Raw genomic sequence first — 22438 nt, 5'->3', positions numbered from 1 at the left:
ACAAATCTCGAAGAAGAATTCCAGTTCTTACAAAATGATGCATTAAAAGCTATAAAGAAGTTGGGGTATTACAGCCAAACCGATGTTATTGAGCTGTACGTAGACGCATCACCCATTGGATTAGGGGCAGTGCTGGTGCAATTTAACAGTTCTGGCATTCCAAGAGTAATTGCGTGCGCTTCCAAATCATTGACTGCTACAGAGCAAAGATACCCTCAGGCACATCGAGAAGCGCTGGCCGTCGTATGGGGAGTTGAACGATTTGCGTCGTACCTACTTTGTAGACATTTCATCATTAGAACCGATGCGGAAGCAAACGAATTTATTTTTGGAAGTAGTTTTCGCGTAGGTAGAAGAGCTTTGTCTCGGGCTGATGCCTTGGCTTTACGTCTACAGGCGTTTGATTTTGAAATAAAGAGAGTTCCTGGAGAATCGAATGTAGCCGATGCTCTCTCTAGACTAATCCGCAAGTCCCAGGAAGCTGTTCCATTTGAAGAAGATTCTGGCGGAAATTTTCTATATGCACTCGATACAGGTAATATGGAACTGACTTGGGATGAAATTGAAGCCAGTTCAGAAAGGGATGAGGAACTGCAGTTAGTACGAAGTGCTATTCAGTCAGACCAATGGACTTCACAGCTTAGAAGATTCGAAGTTCAGAAAAAGTTCCTTAGGTTTCTCGGTTCCCTCATATTTAAAGACAATCGTGTTATTTTACCTAAATCGCTTCACCAGCGAGCTATGAATACGGCACACGGTGGTCATGTGGGCGAAGTAGCAATGAAACGGATCATGAGAGAATTTTTCTGGTGGCCCGGAATGTCAGCGGATGTGGAAAAATTTGTCAAAAGGTGTGAAACGTGCATAAGACTTTCTAGAAAGAATCCTCCTCAACCTTTGAGCAGTAGACAATTGCCAGAAGGACCTTGGCAAATATTGCAAATCGATTTCCTCTTTGCACCAGGATTCGGTTCCGGAGAGTTCTTAGTAGTTGTTGACACCTTCTCCCGGTATCTATCGGTAGTCGAGATGAAACATATAGATGCCAGTAGTACCAATTCAGCGCTTTGCGACATTTTTAAAACCTGGGGTAGTCCTTTGATAATACAAAGTGACAATGGTCCACCCTTTCAGAGTTCAGCGTTCATAAAATGCTGGGAGGAAAAGGGCATCAGAGTGCGCAAATCCATTCCACTCAGCCCTCAATCGAATGGAGCAGTGGAGAGACAGAACCAGGGCATTCTAAAAGCCCTTACAGCATCCAAAATAGACGGAACGAATTGGAGACAAGCCCTTCAAATTTATACACACAATCATAATACCCTAGTTCCACATTCGAGACTGTCGGTAACCCCATTCGAGTTAATGGTGGGCTGGAAATTCCGAGGGAATTTTCCATGCTTGTGGAACAATTCAAAGAAAATTGATGATACTGCCATTCGAGAACGAGATGCTGAGACGAAACTGGTTGATAAAAATAATGCTGTTGCGGCGTATCGCACCGAACCCAGAGGTGGTGAAAATAAACGGCGCAATGGAAAAAGCCCAGCTATGCTAGATGTCATAATAAGAGAGGAAGAAGAAAAACTAAATGGTTGAAAGCAAGGAGTTTAAATAATAGAATAAATTAGAGAATTATAGAAAGAAGTTGGAGGAAAGGAAGAGTAAAGGTAGACCAATCTTTTAACGATTGAACTGCAACGTTCGTGGCATTTCTGCTTAAAAGAAGCCGAAAACACTCTACCCCAACATTCTAGAAGATTGCGGTCAACATAATACAAATTATGCCGACCAGTGCGGAAGAAAACTATAGCACGGACGTGCATTGCAAGATTTGCAACGAACCTGATACGGACCAGATGGTAAGCTGCTGTCATTGTAGTTCGTGGTGGCATTATACCTGCGTGGGTGTGAACGAAAGCATCGCTGATCCAGACAGGCCATTTACATGCCCAAATTGCCAGAGACCATCGACAGAAATTCCAACCGATGGCGTTTCAGGCAGTAAGGCCACCAGCGAAGCGGGTTCTACGTCATCAACAAATAGTGCAAGAGCAAGGAAAGCTCGTTTGCAACTCGAACGGCTGGAGGCTCAAAATGCGTTGAAGATTAAGCGTATAGAACTTGAACGCCGAGAGTATGAGCGGAAAATGGAACAAGAGAAGCAGCAAAAGGAAGCGGAGTTTGAGCAGCGTAAACTACAGCTAGAGCAGGAGGCGATTGACGAGTCATTTCGTCTGCGAGAGGTTATTGATCTGGAAGGTGAGGACGATGAAGACAACCGAAGCGTTACTTCAGTTCAGAGTTCTATCAGTAAGGTGCAACAATGGAAAGCAGGTAACTCAACGATGGTGGCTCCGACGAAAACGGTTTCGGCTACTGTCCCGAATAACGAAGAAGCAACGACATCGACTAGGACACATGCTAGGCAGGATGGCATACAACAACCAGCTAGCAGAATTAAAGGTATTCTAGAGCAAGCGTTAGCAGATATCTCGATAGGGCAGCAAGCTTTAAAACCAACGCTAGGAGAGATCGTCGGTAGAGTAGAAAGCAATATTGTAATCGAATCTGATAAGAACAAGACGACTGTTCCCACGATTCCCGCAACACTTCCGGGACCTAGCACTGTTATCCCGAGATTAGTGCCCCAACAGTGGGGTAATTTCCGTACATTTTCCAATTTCCGTCAGCCTCCTGCAGGCAACTCGATTGTTGATTCGCGTGTTAGAAATCCCTTTTTTGTCGTGAATACGACTTACTTTACTATGGGGTGCCTTTTCAAAATTAGCCATATGGAAGAATGGGCAGAACTTAATCCTGAATATCTCGACTTATATTAAAGGCAGCAACATAATTCTTTCACCATTTCATCAAAAACATGATCAGGAATTTAGGATAATATTTTGAACAGTGTGAGATAACCACAAACAACTCAAATATTAAGTTTTCTCAAATTTTGTAAACAACACGGAAAACTCTTTACTTTTGCTTGGCTTTTTCGCGCAAGGACGACGATTTTGAGGTAGTCAGGCACATATCTTCAACTGACTGCTTATAAAAGGGGAACCGTGGTTGAAATTCAATCATTTTTTCTTGTGCGTTGGAACAAGCAGTAGTCGTGGGACCAGCAGCTTCGGAGAGTGCACCTTCTGCGTGGTTAAAAAACTACAAGGATCAGCCCCATGGGGTTGTTCGAGCCATTGATGTGGAACAAGGCAACCAAAATTTCTAATGATCGACATTTTCAATTAATCGTCCCACTTTTGAATCCGCAAATGAACGATAATCTGCTTGGGTTGATCTTTATTAGGAACCAACACCGAAAACCGAATTTGTCGCGATTTGTATTTGTTTTGTAGCCAACGAAATTACATCAATAGCCCAAATGTATGCAATTATATGTTTGTATACCCTTGCGATACGGATATCGATATTTAAGCTTCTCTTCGCCAAGCTTGTGTTCAAGTTTTGTATGCAAGTAGCTATATTTATAGCGTTTCTGTACCGTTACTACCATTCTGCCATTTCGGTTGAAGCGATATTTTATTTCTCATTACCAATCGAGTTCATCTTATATAAATTAGAAATTTATCTTATGCACTCAAAATTTACCCTGTGGTAGTTGTTAATTTCTCAGGCGAAACGACAAAACATGGGATTTCATCCAATCTTGCATGACACAAGATCACAGCATACCAATTAAAGCTTCAAATCGTTTTATGGCACTTTCTGTCTTACTGTCTAGCAGCAACCTAGCTCTAGCATGCTTCATGCAGGACTGAAACGTTAGCTATAATTTTGCTTATATTTATAGATTCGCGTGCTTCCAACAGCTTCGCTTTTGCATCGATTGACCAATCAGAACGATGCTTTCCCTTTGATATATCGCTTACTCCTTCAAAACCGTCGACTATGGCAGGGAAATCCGGTATGCCGGAGATTTTTTGCAGACAAAATAGGACACTGCTAGCTATTAATCAACATTTCAATGATATAAAATTAAAAATACATGGCTATGAACATTCAAATCAATACGTTGAAATATTTCCAATCAAATGATGACATAATATTAATAATTGATACAAAATTGACTGAGTTGTAATTGTTCAAAACCTGACCACATTTCTACGTATATTTTTCTTGAGTTTTTAATTTGCACCTCTATATAGAAAACAAAAATGTGTTCCACATTAAAACTCAAACGCTCAGGTCGCATCTTTCATTTGGACTTCAGTCGTCAGGTGGAGCAGTCGGCAATGAAAGCAGACCTTTTGCGTGGTGCCAAACCTCAAACGCTCAGGTCATGCTCTCATTTGGACTTCAATCGTCAGGTGGAGCAGTCGTCAATGAAAGCAGAACTTCATGGTTCTAAATTTAGTTCTTGAACTCAGGTCCAGTTCCTTATTCTAGAATTCTATTCGGTTCTTTTTAGAACCATAATAATACTCTCAAAGAATTATGCAAAATTTTGCTTTACTGTACCTTATCTGATGGTCGACGTACCATTTTGATGGTCGACGCGAAAAATCGTCTTCAAGTTTCAGAGCTTAGTTCCGGGTTTAGAATTCAGAGCCTGTGTGCTGAACTGGATTCTGGAAAAAGATTTCGGAACTGATTTCAGTTTCAAAATTGTAGTTCTAGAACTAAAATCCAACTGAATTCTGAGTTTGTTCTAAGTTCTGAATTTAGTTCTTGAGCTCAGGTCCAGTTCCTAATTCCAGAATTCGTCAAATCGGTTCTCTTTAGAACCATAATAATACTCCTAAATAATTATGCGAAATTTTACTTCACTGTTCTCTATACGGCCAATTTTTATTATAAAGAACACTATCTAGTTATTTCATTACATTTAATTGCGTTTCAGAATGTTTAATGTAACTAATCTGTAATTTAGTCTAGGTACATCGTTTAAAATTCTAGTAGTGAAAAAGGAGAAAGTTGCACAATTCACACAATCGATCAACTACCAGTTCGAATTCGGAAGTATAATGAAAGTGTGTCAGTTTTATTCGTATTCACGACATCCAGTTATGTCTCTGACATTACACACCCGTACTTTTGTTCAGTCAAATGTTTCGCAAACATCCGGAGTCAATCGCAGCCGTGTTGACCAAGGAACAGGTCAAGTGACAGTGTTTTCGCCACATAACACCGATGAATCTTTTCCGTCTGTAAATCCGGACCTGCATAACTCTCATCATAGATCGATATATCAAGAACGACCTTCGTTCAACGATTCCCAGCCACGAGGCGAACAAGCTTCATTAGAGGACGAGCAGACGTATTGGGGACCAACACCACAGCAACTGGCAGCACGGCATGTGATGGCTAAAGAGTTACCGATCTTTTCTGGTAACCCGGAAGACTGGCCGCTGTTCATTAGTTCGTACACAAATTCCACACGTACGTGTGGCTTTTCGGATGCAGAGAATTTGGCGAGATTACAACGATGTCTGAGAGGATCCGCACTTGATTCAGTGAGAAGTCGTCTGTTATTACCGACCGGTGTTCCGCAGGTTCTAGATACGCTAGAAATGCTATACGGTAGGCCGGAGTTGCTGATTCATACGCTGTTGCAGAAGATTAGAGGAACCCCTGCGCCAAAGCAGGAAAAACTGGATTCTCTGATCGGATTCGGTATTGCAGTTCAGCAGCTTAGTGATCATTTGGAGGCAGGAGGATATGAAGCACATCTCAACAATCCGATGTTGTTATTCGAGTTGGTAGAGAAACTTCCGGCACAAATGAAGCTGGACTGGTCATTATACAAGCAACGCTGTGGAAACGTAAATCTTCGGACATTTTCGCTGTATATGCAGACATTGGTGCGGGCAGCCGCGGACGTAACCATGTGTTACGATCAAAGAACGCAACAACAGCAACGGCTGACGAAGGAAAAAGGTGGGAAGGATAACTTTTGTGGTGCTCATGCGACGGAACACGCGCCCGCGACGGAAAAGAAAAATTCAACGGCTGATAATTCGTCCTCTTCTTACACACCAGTGTGTTTGATCTGTAAGAACCTGGATCATCGCGTCAAGGAATGTCCGGAATTCGATAAGACAACTGTTGATGGACGCTGGAAGATAATACAGCAGTTAGGCTTGTGTCGCCTCTGTTTAGGGACGCATGGAAGACGCCCTTGTAAAAGTCGTAGACAGTGCGATATCGACGGATGTCAGCGGCGGCATCACCCGTTGCTGCACGCACAGCTGGAAGCGAGTGTTTCTAAGCAGGACATCGGAAGCAAAAAGTCTAAACAGTGCAATTGTAAGGCCAGCGAAATGGCGAAGAGCAAGTGCACGCAGGAATCGGAAGTCAAGCCAAGCAGTTCCAAGGCAGTGACCAACCATCATTTTGATGGAAAGACGACGATGTTTCGCATCATTCCCGTAACGTTGTACGGAAACAAGCGAGCTGTGTCGGTTTACGCTTTTTTGGACGACGGATCCGAGAGAACACTGATCGATGAAGATGTAGTGAAGCAGTTGGGCGTAGTGGGAGATCCACAGCCGCTATGTTTGCAATGGACAGCAAACGTGAAAAGGTCGGAAGCTAATTCTCAAAGAGTTACTTTGGAGATCGCTGGTAATAATGAGACTGTCAGACATTCCTTGTCGGATGTACGTACCGTGAGTAAATTAGATCTACCACGACAAACGCTTCGATACGCAAAATTAGCAAAAACGTTTCCTTACCTAAAAGGACTGCCAATCGAAGAATACGATAGCGCTCTTCCTCGAATCCTAATAGGAAACGACAACGCTCACGTGACGTCAACACTCAAGTTACGTGATGGCCGACCAGGAGAGCCGATAGCAGCGAAGACAAGGTTGGGATGGACTGTGTATGGGTCCAGGCAGGATCGATCCGCGGAACGGGCGAATATATTTCACATCTGTGAGTGCCAACAGGATTACCAGTCGTTACATAAGCTGGTAGAGCAGTTCTTCTCGGTCGAAAGCTTGGGAATCGTAGAAATAGCGCCACCTGAATCCATTGAGGTACAGCGAGCGAATCAAATACTGAAGGAAACCACCAAGCGAATCGATAACCGGTTTGAGACAGGACTTCTGTGGAAGTACGGCAGTTTTGAGTTTCCGGATAGTTATCCAATGGCAGTACGGCGTCTACAGTGTCTAGAGCGACGTATGCAGAACGACCCCGTGATCAATGAGAGTGTGAGAAGGCAACTAAAGGAGTATGAGCAGAAAGGATACATTCACAAGGCAAACCCGGCAGAACTGAGAGAGTCGGACCCTCGGCGTACATGGTACCTACCATTAGGTGTAGTCGTTAATCCCAAGAAGCCGTCCAAGATACGAATTTTCTGTGATGCAGCTGCAAAGGTGGATCTCACTGAACTCGATGTTGCTTAAGGGCCCGGATCTTCTAACGACGTTGCTGACGGTTATATTTGGATTTCGGGAGAAGCGAATTGCGATCTGTGCCGATCTGAAAGAGATGTTCCATCAAATTCAGATACGACGTGAAGATAAGCACGCACAACGACTGCTATGGCGCGAAAACGCAACACAAACACCTGAGGTGTATTTGATGGATGTCGCTACGTTCGGAGCAACCTGCTCACCATCATCTGCACAGTTCGTCAAAAATCTAAACGCCGACGAACATGCGCTCAAATATCCGGCAGCTGCTGATGCTATAAAACGAAGGCATTACGTGGATGACTATCTAGACAGCGCCGATGACGTGGAAGCGGCGGTGAGAATAGCTCTAGAGGTGAAACATGTTCATTCCCTTGGAGGGTTTCTCCTAAGAAACTGGCTTTCGAACTCAAGCGAGGTTCTGACACGGGTCGGGGAGATCGATCCAGCTAATGAAAAGCTTCTTCAGTTGGACAAAAATTCCTGCGCTGAACGCGTTCTCGGTATATACTGGAGACCGGTGGACGATATTTTCACCTTTTCTACGGCACTTGCTACGGACACGGAGCATCCGACTAAACGTGAAGCACTACGCGTAGTTATGAGTCCGTTCGACCCAGCCGGCTTGCTATGTTTCTTCTGGATACATGGAAAGATATTGATTCAAGATCTGTGGAGGGCCAAGACCGAATGGGACCAACCAATTCCTGAAAAGCTTCGTGAGAACTGGGAACGTTGGACGAGTAGGTTTCGGTATCTGGAACAAATAAAGATCTCTCGGTGTTACTTCCCTCGACATTCGGTAAAAGATATCCAGTCGCTGCAGCTACATATCTATGTTGACGCTAGTGAAGAAGCATATGCATGTGTCGCATACTTCAGAGCCATATTTCCAGACGGAATTCGTGTAGCGTTGGTCGGAGGTAAATCTAAGGTTGCTCCACTCAAAGCAACTTCAATTCCGAGGTTGGAGCTGATGGCTGCAGTGATCGGAGTACGCCTGATGAAAACAATACTCGTAGGGCATTCGCTGATCATCGAGAAAACAACACTATGGAGTGACTCTAGAACAGTTCTGGCGTGGATAAATTCGGACCATCGGAGATACCGCCAATTCGTAGCATGTCGAGTAGGTGAAATTCTGTGTAAGACAAATGCGGATCAGTGGCGGTGGATTGCCACGAAAAAGAACGTAGCGGATGATGCAACTAAGTGGGGAAAAGGACCGTGCTTTTCTTCTAACAATCGGTGGTTTCGCGGCCCAGGCGATTTGTATTTACCCGAAGAACAATGGAGCGTAGGGGTTCATACGTTTAACGAAACTACGGAAGAGGAATTGAGATCGTGCTTGGTGCATCAGGATGCCATTATACCTCAGCTTCTACAATGGGAGCGGTTCTCTAGCATGACACACTTGTGCCGATCAGTAGCTTATGTGTACCGTTACTTGCTAAACCTGCGACGAACTGTAAAAAGGGAGGCTCGACTAATAGGTCCGCTATCCCAGGAGGAGCTTGTTAAAGCTGAGAGAGCTATCTTTCGTTTGGTACAACTTGAACTGTATCCTGATGAAGTTTCTGCGCTGACATTAGATCGGGAAAAACAACCGGGATATCAAGTGCGATTAGACAAAACCAGCAAGATCCGGAAATTGTCTCCGTACATGGATGAGGCTGGAGTTATCCGTTCGGACAGCAGGATTTCTGCAGCAACCGTTGCCTCGTTCGATACTAAGTTTCCTATCGTACTACCTAAGGAGCATCCTGTAACGCACATGATAGTCGAATGGTATCATCAACGATACCTACACGCTAATGGCGAAACTGTCGTGAATGAGGTGAGGCAGCGTTTCCATATACCACAGCTACGTTCGCTCGTGCGCAAAGTGGCAAAAGAGTGCATAATGTGTAAGATAAGAAAACCTACACTAGAAACGCCTCGGATGGCCCCGTTGCCTGATTCTAGACTACAAGCTTTCGTACGACCCTTTTCGTATGTGGGCGTGGACTATTTCGGACCAATCTCTATACGTGTAAATCGAAGTACTACCAAACGTTGGGTGGCATTATTCACTTGTATGACCACCCGAGCCGTTCACCTCGAGGTCGCACACACACTTTCAACGGAATCATGCAAGATGGCGGTAAGACGATTCATCGGACGTAGAGGTGCTCCAGTGGAAATCCGCAGCGACAGAGGTACAAACTTTGTTGGTCTGAGCAACGAACTAAAACAACAGATAACCCTAATTGACGGACAACTCGCGGAGACCTTCACGAACGCAAATACAAAGTGGGTATTCAACCCACCTGGAGCGCCTCACATGGGTGGAACATGGGAGCGCCTGGTGCGATCCGTGAAAACTGCACTCGCTGCAATGGGCAGTAACAGAACACCTAACGAAGAGACGCTTATGACGGTATTAGTGGAGGCGGAAAGCCTGGTGAATTCCAGACCATTGACATATATCCCTTTAGAGACCGAACAACAAGAGGCATTGACTCCAACCCACTTTCTTTTTCTGAACTCTAGCGGAGTGGTACAAGCTCCGAAAACTCAGATCGAGCCAAAGCAAGTTTGCAGGAGTGACTGGAATCTGTGTCGAGCTATGGTGGATCAATTCTGGAGGCGTTGGATACGAGAATACCTACCTACAATCGCTCGTCGAACCAAATGGTTTGAAGACGTAAAACTGATCGAAGTCGGGGACTTGGTCTTTATTGTCAACGAAAAATTCCGTAGTGGATGGGTAAGAGGTCGTGTAGCGAAGATTAATAAAGGCCGGGATGGAAGAGTTCGCGATGCGGTGGTACAAACGGCAGACGGAATGGTACATCGACCGGTGACAAAATTGGCGCGGTTGGATATCACTGGCGGTAAAGCCGGTCTGGATGGAACCTAGACCAGCCTTACGGGTCGAGGAACATGTTGCGGCGTATCGCACCGAACCCAGAGGTGGTGTAAATAAACGGCGCAATGGAAAAAGCCCAGCTATGCTAGATGTCATAATAAGAGAGGAAGAAGAAAAACTAAATGGTTGAAAGCAAGGAGTTTAAATAATAGAATAAATTAGAGAATTATAGTAAAGAAGTTGGAGGAAAGGAAGAGTAAAGGTAGACCAATGTAAGTAAGAAATTATATTGTGAAATGAATGGAATTTAACGTAATTAAATATAGCTTTTAGCGATTGAACTGCAACGTTCGTGGCATTTCTGCTTAAAAGAAGCCGAAAACACTCTACCCCAACAAATGCTGATGCAGCCAGAGGAGCGAAGGAATCTGATATACAGACTGGAGATACCGTGTTTTTGGCTCAGCAAAAAAAGTCCAAAACAGATCCTGTGTATTCATCTGAGCAGTATAGAGTCGTTGCAAAAGAAGGTCCTAAAGTCGTGGTGATGAGTACAAACGGCCTTCAGTACACACGTAATGTACAGGATGTGAAAAGAGTTCCTATGACAACAGAAAGTGATGTCGGGTCAAAAGAATCGTTGAATTATTCTGGTTTTCCGCCAAGTATACATCCTGATAGAGCAACTAATTTTCCACCGTTTTCGAGCTCAAATGAAGATGTGGATTTGGATCTGATACCGCAAACATCCAGTTCGAAAGGCCTTCGTCGGCGAGAGCTCGTCAGACGTCCAACTAGATTTGATGACCGTTTCATCTATTCGGTTTTTCAATAAATTTTTATTTACCATGATTTAACACTAGAGTAGACAAGAAGGGTAATGTAGGAAATAAGAAATAAAATAAAAATAAATATATCAAAATTCTACTAAATACTTAACTATATCTGAAACAAATCGAAAATAAATTCACGTATAACAAAAGCTCGCGAAATGGAACACAGTTTGTCAGTCTGGAGTAAAAACTTCTTCTTCTTCTCTATTTGTAACTGACATCTGTTGCGATGTTGCTACGGAAAAGGGCTAGTGACTTGCCTTTGAAGCAAAAGCGATAAAAAGGGATATTTTAAGAAAGGGATATGTGAAACTGGTAGCACTGAAAAAAATGAACGGGATAAATTGAAAGGGGAAGTTTCAAGAAAACGGACCGAGCGAATTTATTAATATATGAGGGAGAGAGAACGCAGAGAGCATCTTCGGGCAAGTGACTGAATGAAAGGGAGAATGGTTTATATTAACCAATACGAAGCAAAAATGATCCGAAAAAAAAAGAAGAAAAACACGAAGCGAAGCGCAGGAGATTGGCGGTTACTCTAGTCATTCTTGGAACGATTTTCAAGCCGAAAAGTTGTATCGCAAAAAAATGGAAGGTGAACACGTTAAAAATCACCACACATATCTGGATTCGAATAATAATAATAATCAAATATTATTAACTTAGCTGCTTATGCTGTCAATTGACAATAGAAAGACAGACTATTGCAACGAAACAAGTAAACGCGACATTTTCAAATGTAGCATATCCGTGGGTTTCAATGAAAAACGCCATAAGAATAACTATAATTCACGCGTTTTGCCTTTTTTTTGAAAACGGCTAATAAGCCACCAGTTAACTTCCACTTTCGAAAGAAATTTCAAGCGAGCTATGAAAGATAGAGTATTAAATTTAACACCAGACGAAAGAGAAAACTTTACTCTGCCGTTTACTCTTATGAGTGCCGAGTCTTCATTCAACTATACATCTTAACACTGCATTAAGCTGAGAGCGATTTTTTTTTATTCCGTTATATATTCAGATACTGACCTGATATCCATCACCAGAACCGGATTAAGAGAAGTCTTCTGAGCACTACAGTCTCCGTTTAAAATCCGCATTTGACTTTCATCGATCAGGTCCATATTGAAGAACCGTTTAACTGTCTTCGATGTGACGGTAATGTTGCTCAAATGCTTTCGTCTAATGCGGTCCCATCTATTCTCTTTCGGTTTTGATTTGTTTATTAAGCGTTCGAACAAATCGGTGGGATCGGATTTCAAATTACTAACATTGTTGGATTGTATATTTTCTGTCATTTTCAATGCTTAACTATGTTGGAAATGCAAAAGTAACAATGATTTCTTTGTCAGATATTGATGTCTGTTTAAACAAACTCGTTACCAAGGTAACGACGCATTTCACCGACATACATTTTCATATAGGTCTGGGCAATATAAAACAAAGGGATACATGTTAAACAATTTATTCAAACAACATATCGCTGCACAATCAGAAACAACGTCACTTAAAGAATATTTCAACCAATCCGACTAAATGCATTGTTTAGAAAACATCTCTCGATACAACTAACTAACAAGGATCTTGATGAAACATATTGATTCCGCTGTTTGAAGCATTGATTTTCATGAATTCATCTCGTATCTCACGCAGAAGTTCCTGCTCTGCTTGGTTTATGCAGTGTGACTGGTTGACTGGTTCCGCATACGGGACAGTCATTGCTTGTGCTTATTACTGGCTGATAGCGTCCGTCGGGTGCATATTTCATTCGTTGGCTCACCAAACAATCCATCCGTGGTTGATTTTTACCATAGATACTCACATCGATTCCTTGGTGGTTCTGACAACGTTGGTGTCGATCTACATTCCCTTTGTAAGCAGTCTTGTAACCGCATATACGACATGCGTAAATTTTCATCTCGGGTGCGTTGCTGTTCGCTAAAATTTCGTCTAATGTAAGACGCCGTCTTGGACGAGTTTTTACGCCTTGTTGCACCAGACTATGCCTCCGGAGTTTAATATGACGTAATAGGTTAGCCTTGTACTGCGAATGATAACCACACTCCGCACATGAATATAGTTTCGGTGGTCTAGGCTTATCGAGCGGTCTACCAACATCGACAACGGGTATCCATTCGCCGTTGTTGGACGTTATGGAAGTACCATGATTTGCATTAGTGTCGTAAACTCCTTCATATGTGGGATAGTGCTGAGGTTCATCGTTTAATTCGTTGGGTTCTGTTTCCACTTCCGGCTGTTCCATGGTATGAAAAGAACCTTCGTAACATTGCTGGTGGGTTTGCTGTTCATGCATATTTATTTCAATTGGTTCGGTTTCAATTTCTGGTTGGTCGATTTGTGGCGGCTGATTAATGTCAACAGGAAAATCAGCTACATCTCGATTTAGTTGAACGTCACTATTCATATTTGACATCATCGTATGCTGTTGTGATTTATGTTCAAGCAATTGTTTGAAATAGCATTCCGAATTGAAGCTAACTTTCCTAAGCAGATAGAACATTTCTAGCTGAGCCTGACAAAGATTGCAGATTCGCTGTGGCAATCCGTCCGAAGGAATAATCTGGAATTTTTTCTCGTTAGAGATTTTGCTTGTATTATCCAAAATCTATCATTTACCTGAAGTTGAAGACATTTTTGCATAATTACAGCAATTATTTCACCACTATGGTTACGGGACGCTTCAAGAATGGAAACGGATTCAAACTCTCCACTTCTTCGACACAGACGACAAAAGTGGTCCATTGCTGATAGTGTAATACTTTTATTCACAAGTTAAAATATTCACTTTGGTTGACGGTTGAAATGGAAGGGAAAATTTTATTAAGTTTAATTTTACTATAGCCTACTAATTTTATATGCGTCGGATTGAACGCGTCGCTTCATATTATTCTAACACTCCTCCTCGGACAGATCCGGTCGCAATCCTATATCCCAACAGAGCTTTTCAAGTCGAACTCTCTGAAGTGGTTTTGTTAATACATCTGCCAACATTGTCTCTGTAGGACAATACTGCAATTGTATAACGCCTTTTTCTTGAAGATCCCGCACGAAAAAATACTTGGTCTCGATATGTTTGCTACGACGTTCAATTTTCTCGCTTTCTACTAATTTAATACAGCTTTGATTGTCTTCAAACACGACCGTGGGGCACTGAATTGCCTCTCCGATTTCTTCAAGCAGTCTCCTTGTCCAGTTGAGCTCTTGACATCCTTCAGAAAGTGCAATGAATTCGGCTTCAGTAGAGCTTAATGCAACACAAGTTTGCTTTCTAGAACCCCATGCGATGACTCCTCCTCCATATAGTAACAGATGGCCAGAATTTGATTTTCTATCACGATAGTTACCAGCCCAATCTGCATCAACGAACATTTGCAGTACTTCACTAGACGATCCAAGATTCAACTTGTGGTTACATGTAGTGTACAAATATCGTAGAATTCGTTTTGCTTCGTTCCAATCTTGTTGATTTGGACAATTTGATTTTTGCGCTATTATAGACGTACTTACAGCGATATCAGGTCTTGTATGAACCGCTACGTATAGCAGACCACCAATTAAGCTCAAATAATCCTTATTATTTGCCAATTGATTTATCTCCTCCTTGTGCTTTAAGTAGCCTGGATCAAGGGGAATTTTCGTTGGTTTCGCGTTCTCCATGTTAAATTTCCTGACAAGCTTGCGGATATATGCCTTTTGATTGAGTTTATAACCGGTATCGCTTTTTTCCACTTGTATCCCCAGGAAATGGCTGATGTCACCTAAGTTGGATATAGTAAACTTCGTTTGCAGATGATCGAAAATCGACTCAAATTCATCCTCTGTTTGAGTAATGATGATCATATCGTCGACGTATCACACCGTGATTGTTCCGTACATACAAGCATGAATCCAGCTTAGATTGTTGAAATCCCATGGCTTTGAAAATGGAATCCACTTTCAGGTTCCAAACGCGAGCGGATTGCTTTAGTCCATAAATACTCTTTTTAAGAAGACACACAGTGCGATCATCACCAGTGCTCTGTCCTTCCGGTTGACGCATGTATATGGTTTCTTTTAGTTCGCTATTCAGATACGCCGTTTTTACATCGACATGCTTAACGATAGATTTTTTCTTACTCGCAATTGTCAATAAAATTCGGAATGTAATCTGCTTTGCTACGGGGGCGAAGACTTCATCGTAATCCGTACCATATTTCTGAGTGAATCCCTGAGCTACAATTCTCGCTTTACGTCGTACCACAGCACCAATTTTAATTTCTGGTTGGTCGATTTGTGGCGGCTGATTAATGTCAACAGGAAAATCAGCTACATCTCGATTTAGTTGAACGTCACTATTCATATTTGACATCATCGTATGCTGTTGTGATTTATGTTCAAGCAATTGTTTGAAATAGCATTCCGAATTGAAGGTAACTTTTCTAAGCAGATAGAACATTTCTAGCTGAGCCTGACAAAGATTGCAGATTCGCTGTGGCAATCCGTCCGAAGGAATAATCTGGAATTTTTTCTCGTTAGAGATTTTGCTTGTATTATCCAAAATTTACCTGAAGTTGAAGACATTTTTGCATAATTACAGCAATTATTTCACCACTATGGTTACGGGACGCTTCAAGAATGGAAACGGATTCAAACTCTCCACTTCTTCGACACAGACGACAAAAGTGGTCCATTGCTGATAGTGTAATACTTTTATTCACAAGTTAAAATATTCACTTTGGTTGACGGTTGAAATGGAAGTGAAAATTTTATTAAGTTTAATTTTACTATAGCCTACTAATTTTATATGCGTCGGATTGAACGCGTCGCTTCATATTATTCTAACACTCCTCCTCGGACAGATCCGGACGCAATCCTATATCCCAACAGAGCTTTTCAAGTCGAACTCTCTGAAGTGGTTTTGTTAATACATCTGCCAACATTGTCTCTGTAGGACAATACTGCAATTGTATAACGCCTTTTTCTTGAAGATCCCGCACGAAAAAATACTTGGTCTCGATATGTTTGCTACGACGTCCATTTTTTTCGCTTTCTACTAATTTAATACAGCTTTGATTGTCTTCAAAACAGTCTCCTTGTCCAGTTGAGCTCTTGACATCCTTCAGAAAGTGCAATGAATTCGGCTTCAGTAGAGCTTAATGCAACACAAGTTTGCTTTCTGGAACCCCATGCGATGACTCCTCCTCCATATAGTAACAGATGGCCAGAATTTGATTTTCTATCACGATAGTTACCAGCCCAATCTGCATCAACGAACATTTGCAGTACTTCACTAGACGATCCAAGATTCAACTTGTGGTTACATGTAGTGTACAAATATCGTAGAATTCGTTTTGCTTCGTTCCAATCTTGTTGATTTGAACAGTTTGATTTTTGCGCTATTATAGACGTACTTACAGCGATATCAGGTCTTGTATGAACCGTTACGTATAGCAGACCACCAATTAAGCTCAAATAATCCTTATTATTTGCCAATTGATTTATCTCCTCCTTGTGCTTTAAGTAGCCTGGATCAAGGGGAATTTTCGTTGGTTTCGCGTTCTCCATGTTAAATTTCCTGACAAGCTTGCGGATATATGCCTTTTGATTGAGTTTATAACCGGTATCGCTTTTTTCCACTTGTATCCCCAGGAAATGGCTGATGTCACCTAAGTTGGATATAGTAAACTTCGTTTGCAGATGATCGAAAATAGACTCAAATTCATCCTCTGTTTGAGTAATGATGATCATATCGTCGACGTATATCAGGATGTATACCATCACACCGTGATTGTTCCGTACATACAAGCATGGATCCAGCTTAGATTGTTGAAATCCCATGGCTTTGAAAATGGAATCCACTTTCAGGTTCCAAACGCGAGCGGATTGCTTTAGTCCATAAATACTCTTTTTAAGAAGACACACAGTGCGATCATCACCAGTGCTCTGTCCTTCCGGTTGACGCATGTATATGGTTTCTTTTAGTTCGCCATTCAGATACGCCGTTTTTACATCGACATGCTTAACGATAGATTTTTTCTTACTCGCAATTGTCAATAAAATTCGGAATGTAATCTGCTTTGCTACGGGGGCGAAGATTTCATCGTAATCCGTACCATATTTCTGAGTGAATCCCTGAGCTACAATTCTCGCTTTACGTCGTACCACGGCACCATTTTCGTCAAATTTTGTTTTTAAAAGCCATTTACATCCAATCGCCTTTTTATTCGGTGGAAGTTGAACCAACTCCCATGTACCGTTGTCCCATAATGCTTGAATTTCTTCATTCATAGCGATTTTCCACTGATTCGCATTTACATCGCCCATTGCTTCTGCTAACGTTCGTGGATCAATTGGAAACTCGGTTGAACTTTTGATAGTTTCCAATTCTTGTTGAACATCTTTGGTACCCTTATGATTAAGAGAATCAGGATCTGGTTGTTCTGTTGAATATTGAAACGGGAATCGATTGCTCGAAAGAACATAATTTTTGTACTTGCCTGGTAACACGCGCTCCCTTCCGCTGCGTCTCAACACCTCGTGTGACTCGGTTGGATTTGAAGTTTGTTGCGGGGGGAGCGCCATAGTTGTCACGTTACTAGGCTCAACATTGAAGTTAGGCTGCTTCTGCGTAATAGTAACTTCGGGATCATGCTCAAGGCTAACGTATGTCTTCACATGTTGTTTTCCAAGGCTTCCTGAACAATTCTGTTGCTTATCTATCTGCTCGCTGTAGTTTCCATCTTCTGAAATAAATACAACATCGCGGCTTCTGAAAACGGTTTTCTTATTCGGATCGTACAATCTGTATGCTTTGGTATTTTCTTCGTAACCGACAAGAATGACTTCCTTTGACTTGGCATCCCATTTCCTTCGTTTCGCTTTTGGGATGTAAGCCATTGCCTTTATCCCGAAGACCCTAACGTGTGACAAGTCAGGCTTACGGCCACTCCAAGCTTCCTCCGGTGTAAGATTATGTCCTTTGGTAGGAGAACGATTGATCAGGTAAGTAGCTGCTGCTACCGCCTCTGCCCAGAATGACTTCGGTAGCTTTGACTCGTATAACATGCAACGTGCTCGCTCTACAATTGTTCGATTGAATCGTTCAGCTACCCCGTTCTGCTGCGGAGTGTATTCAGTCGACATTTGATGCTTGATTCCGAGTTCACTGAAACGTTTCTGTAGCGATTTGTTTATGAATTCCTTTCCGTTGTCACTGCGAATTGTCTTCAACTTATAGCCTGTTTGCCTTTCAGCGAAATGATGGAACTGATTGAAAGCATGCAATAGCTCACATTCAGACTTTTGTTTCAGGAAGTAAATGAAAATCCTCCGTGTCTTATCATCTGTAAACGACACATAATATCTGTTTCCTCCAAGTGACATTTCCTCCATAGGACCACATAGGTCTGTATGAACTAGCTCAAGGATTTCATCTGCTCGATGACCCTTCTTCGGAAAAGGTAGTCTAGACTGCTTGCCTTTGGCGCATATCACACAATTACCAATTATTGCTTCTTTAAACTGTACACCACTAACAAGACCATTATTCAACCTTTTCAAACTATGCATGTTAAGATGACCCATCCGTTTATGCCAAACATCTACGTTTTCTGGTAATGAGGTAAGTGATAGTGCACTGCGATCCTCATACTCCTGGAACACGAACAATCCGTTCTTGATATTGTGGTTGCCTGTTGCGATCACAGCTCCTTCTGGATTTATTACCGTCACTCCTTGGTTGGTGAATACTACATTGTGGCCATGCCGCACAATTTGGCTCACTGATAGCAAATTGTTTGACACAGTAGGGATCAACTTAACATTTTGAACAGTTATGAGATTTTCTGGACAATGCTTCGGCTTCAAATTAACAGCACCTGTAGCGACAATGTTCATTGCTCCTTTATCAGCAGCCATAACCATACCGTTTGCCTTTCCGATTTCCGATTTGCCATAACCATACCGTTTGCCTTCCGGCCCCGGAATTAAAAATCCAGCTGTCGTCGGTTACACCAGCACTTGTAGCAAGTATAGTACGAAAAACCGATCCTTTCTTTGAGTAACAATCTCTGGCTATATGTCCGAACTTGTTACATTTCCTGCACTTCGGTCCCTTCGGCTGTTCAGCTGATTTGACTTCATTTACGGTTTTTCGCTGTCTTAGAGGGAATGATTTTTTACTGATGAACGCTGTTTTGTCATACGAAGCTTCAACTTCTTGAAGTAACTTTGCCTTAATGCTGTCTCCTGTGATAGCAAGACCAGAGTTCTCTAGTGCCATAATCATTGGTTTGTACTCCTCTGGGAGACCTGCAAGGAGCAGAGTACCAATCCACTCTTCGGAGATATCGAATCCAACCCCACGTAGCTGATGAGAGGTGGAAACGATTTGATTCACGTAACTGTCCACGTTTTGACATAATGCAAGGTTGGTCGTGATGAGCTTACGAAGTAGAGCGACCCGCCGAGTCAATCCTGTATCTTCAAACGCTGCCTCTAGCTTCTTCCACACGTCGCGAGCTGTTTTTGCATCCTTCACATGAACATAGTTTACTGGGTCCAATAGCAATATGATCTTTGCTCTTGCCTTACGACACTTTCGTTCATCTATTTCTGGTAAGGTGCCGTCATCGTTCAGCACTGGTTTTACCGCTTCCCACAAATCCTCCAACTCAAGGTAAGTCTCCATAGCAAACTTCCATGTAGACCAATTCTCTCGACCGATTAAACGTTCGAAAGATGGAAGACTATTAACGGTTTGGACTGTAGACTGTAAAACTTGCGGATTGGCTTGAGGATCACCAACATGATCTCTGATGGACATCCTGGGCCCATAACCTCTTGGAATGGCCGAAGATCAAACTACTTTGGTTGACGGTTGAAATGGAAGTGAAAATTTTATTAAGTTTGTTTTTACTATAGCCTACTAATTTTATATGCGTCGGATTGAACGCGTCGCTTCATATTATTCTAACAAATATTTTTTTTTATTGAGTAGGGAGCCAAAGGAAAGACCGTGTTAACTGGTGAACGGTTATATTAAGAATGAAAAAATCTTACATCACTATGATCAACTATGATAATGAATAATCAACTGCTCCTTCGATCTATATCTTCAACACCCCCTCTCAGTTGATATCTTCCAAACCAAGTTTTTTGCGAAATTCAATGAACTGAGGCGCAGGCAGTGACTTTGTTAGCATATCCGCTTCTTGCTGTTTAGTCGGTATGTATACCAATTCAATTTTACCTTCGGCTACGTTGTCACGAATAAAATGAAATTTGATGTCAACATGTTTAGCCCTTTTCGTTTCCTCTTTGTTTGCCATCGATATTGCACCTTGATTGTCCTCCAGAACTGGTATTGGAAAAACATTGTCAGTGTTAAGATCGAGCATCAATCCTCCAAGCCAGATTGCTTCACTTATACAGCAACTCATTGCAATGTATTCTGCTTCGGTTGATGACATTGCTACTACACCTTGCTTACGAGAAGACCAAGCAACTGTAGCATTAAATATCTTCAATATGAAACCTGATACACATTTCCTGTCTACTTCGTCATTTGCAAAGTCTGCATCCACAAAACCCATCACCGGAGCTGCATACAAGTCTCGTTTGTATACCAGCTTCACATTCGTTGTCCCTCTAATGTACCTTAAAACTCGCTTTGCATATTTCCAGTGTTCCGGTCCTGCCTTATCCTGGAATCTTGCTAAATAGGCAACAATGTAGCACAGGTCCGGTCTTGTTCCCAACATCAGATACATTAGGCTGCCAATTAGTTCTCTATACGGAAACTCACAAACATCCGTAAATGGTAGAAGCTGCAACTTCACTTCAGCTGGTGTTGAGCATGGGTTGCAACAACGCATATCAAAACGAGCCAGTATTTTTTCCAACAGACCGATTTGCGAAAGCTTCAGTGTTCCGCCCACTCGATCGCGTTCCACTTTTATTCCCAGAAAGTTGTGCAATTCACCCATGTCGGCCCATGGTACCCAGATCTTTGGTAACTATTAAAAGATCATCAACATAAACAACGATGTAAGCAATCTCATTCTTCTGCACTCTGATGTATAGACAGTAATCGTAACGGGATCTAATGAAACCGCAACTTTCCAGGAAAGAATTGAAACGAGTGTTCCAGCACCTTGGAGACTGTTTCAAACCGTACAGTGATCGCTTCAGGAGGCATACTTCATTTGGTTTAGCTCGAACGCCTTCGGGGACATCCATGTACACTTCTTCATTCAATACACCATTCAGAAAAGCTGTACATACGTCCATCTGATGAATCTCATAGTCCCTGACATTTGCCAAAGCCAGTATTGTCCGGATTGTCACCAACTTTGCCACAGGAGCAAAAGTTTCCTCGTAGTCGATGTGCTTCTTCTGCATGAAACCTTTCGCCACCAACCGAGCTTTGTATCGAATTGGATTTCCATCAGCGTTCATTTTTACCGTAAACACCCACTTGCAGGGAACGGTTGTCGCCGAGTCTGGCCGCTTCACAACAACCCAGGTGTGATTTTTCTCTAACGCCAGCAATTCCTTCTCAATAGCCTGCATCCAAAAACGTCTATTTCGATGCCCAGCGACTTCAGCGTAGCACGATGGAACCTGAGAATCGTCAACAGCAGAAATTGCTCCGTGTGAAGTAATAAAATCTTTGAACCAACCTGGTTTTCTGCACTCCCGACCACTGGGCCTCGGAGTAGTTTCTCCACGGGAATTGCTAGCTCCTGTATTTTGTGGTGGGAGTGCCAACGGTACTGCAACTATTTCGTCGTCTTCAGCTAGGGAAAATTCATCTTCCCCCTCTTGCTCCAGTACATCCTTGTCTGCTGCTTGAGTATCTGAGGTTCTGCTACCGACAGGAGCTGAAGATATCTCGTCTACCTCTGTCTGATCCGTTCCAGGAAGCACAATTGGAATGGTGACATGCGATGAACTCTGTTGATCTTTGTTTTTAAATGGAAAAACCAACTCGTTACATTTAACATCTCTAGCCACAATCAGTTTTCTTGTTTCAAGGCACCACAACCGGTAACCGCATGGAGCGTAACCCAACATCACGCATCGTTGACCCGTAGCATCCAACTTTCCACGCTTCTGTTTTGGAATCCACGAGTAGGCCAGGCTTCCAAATACCTTCAGTTTAGCTACATCCGGTTTCTTCTCATGCCATATTTCCGCTGGAGTCTTACCTTTAAGTTTCTCTGTAGGACTTCGGTTTGCTACATAAACTGCATTCAGTACAGCTTCTCCCCAGAAACGTTTCGGTGTTCCAGAACCGATCAGCATACACCTCATTTTCTCCGCAATCGTCCGATTCAGTCGTTCAGCCACTCCATTATGTT

The 22438-nt window shown here is 42.5% G+C and overlaps 3 protein-coding genes across 7 annotated transcripts in view; 1 reads left to right on the top strand and 2 right to left on the bottom strand.

Moving 5' to 3' along the window:
• The window catches only part of LOC131432502 (tetratricopeptide repeat protein 37), an 87905-nt gene that overhangs the window by 50649 nt on the left and 14818 nt on the right, over positions 1 to 22438 (bottom strand). The gene's annotated exons all lie outside the window — the stretch shown is intronic.
• Positions 9309 to 10661, top strand: LOC131432506 (uncharacterized). Its single transcript, XM_058598826.1, has 2 exons — positions 9309 to 10514; positions 10569 to 10661. Exon 1 carries the CDS (start codon positions 9334 to 9336, stop codon positions 10291 to 10293), a length of 960 nt encoding a protein of 319 aa, XP_058454809.1. The 5' UTR covers positions 9309 to 9333; the 3' UTR covers positions 10294 to 10514; positions 10569 to 10661.
• On the bottom strand, positions 12525 to 16061 carry LOC131432505 (uncharacterized). The gene is made up of 3 exons (XM_058598825.1): positions 15641 to 16061; positions 13713 to 15591; positions 12525 to 13656 (listed from the first exon to the last, which is right to left on the bottom strand). Exons 2-3 carry the CDS (start codon positions 13836 to 13838, stop codon positions 12721 to 12723), a joined length of 1062 nt encoding a protein of 353 aa, XP_058454808.1. The 5' UTR covers positions 13839 to 15591; positions 15641 to 16061; the 3' UTR covers positions 12525 to 12720.

Source organism: Malaya genurostris, chromosome 2 (assembly GCF_030247185.1).
Source record: "Malaya genurostris strain Urasoe2022 chromosome 2, Malgen_1.1, whole genome shotgun sequence".
NCBI lineage: Eukaryota > Metazoa > Arthropoda > Insecta > Diptera > Culicidae > Malaya > Malaya genurostris.
The sequence above is the reverse complement of the archived record's forward strand: the minus strand, read 5'-3'. Positions and strand labels throughout refer to the sequence as shown.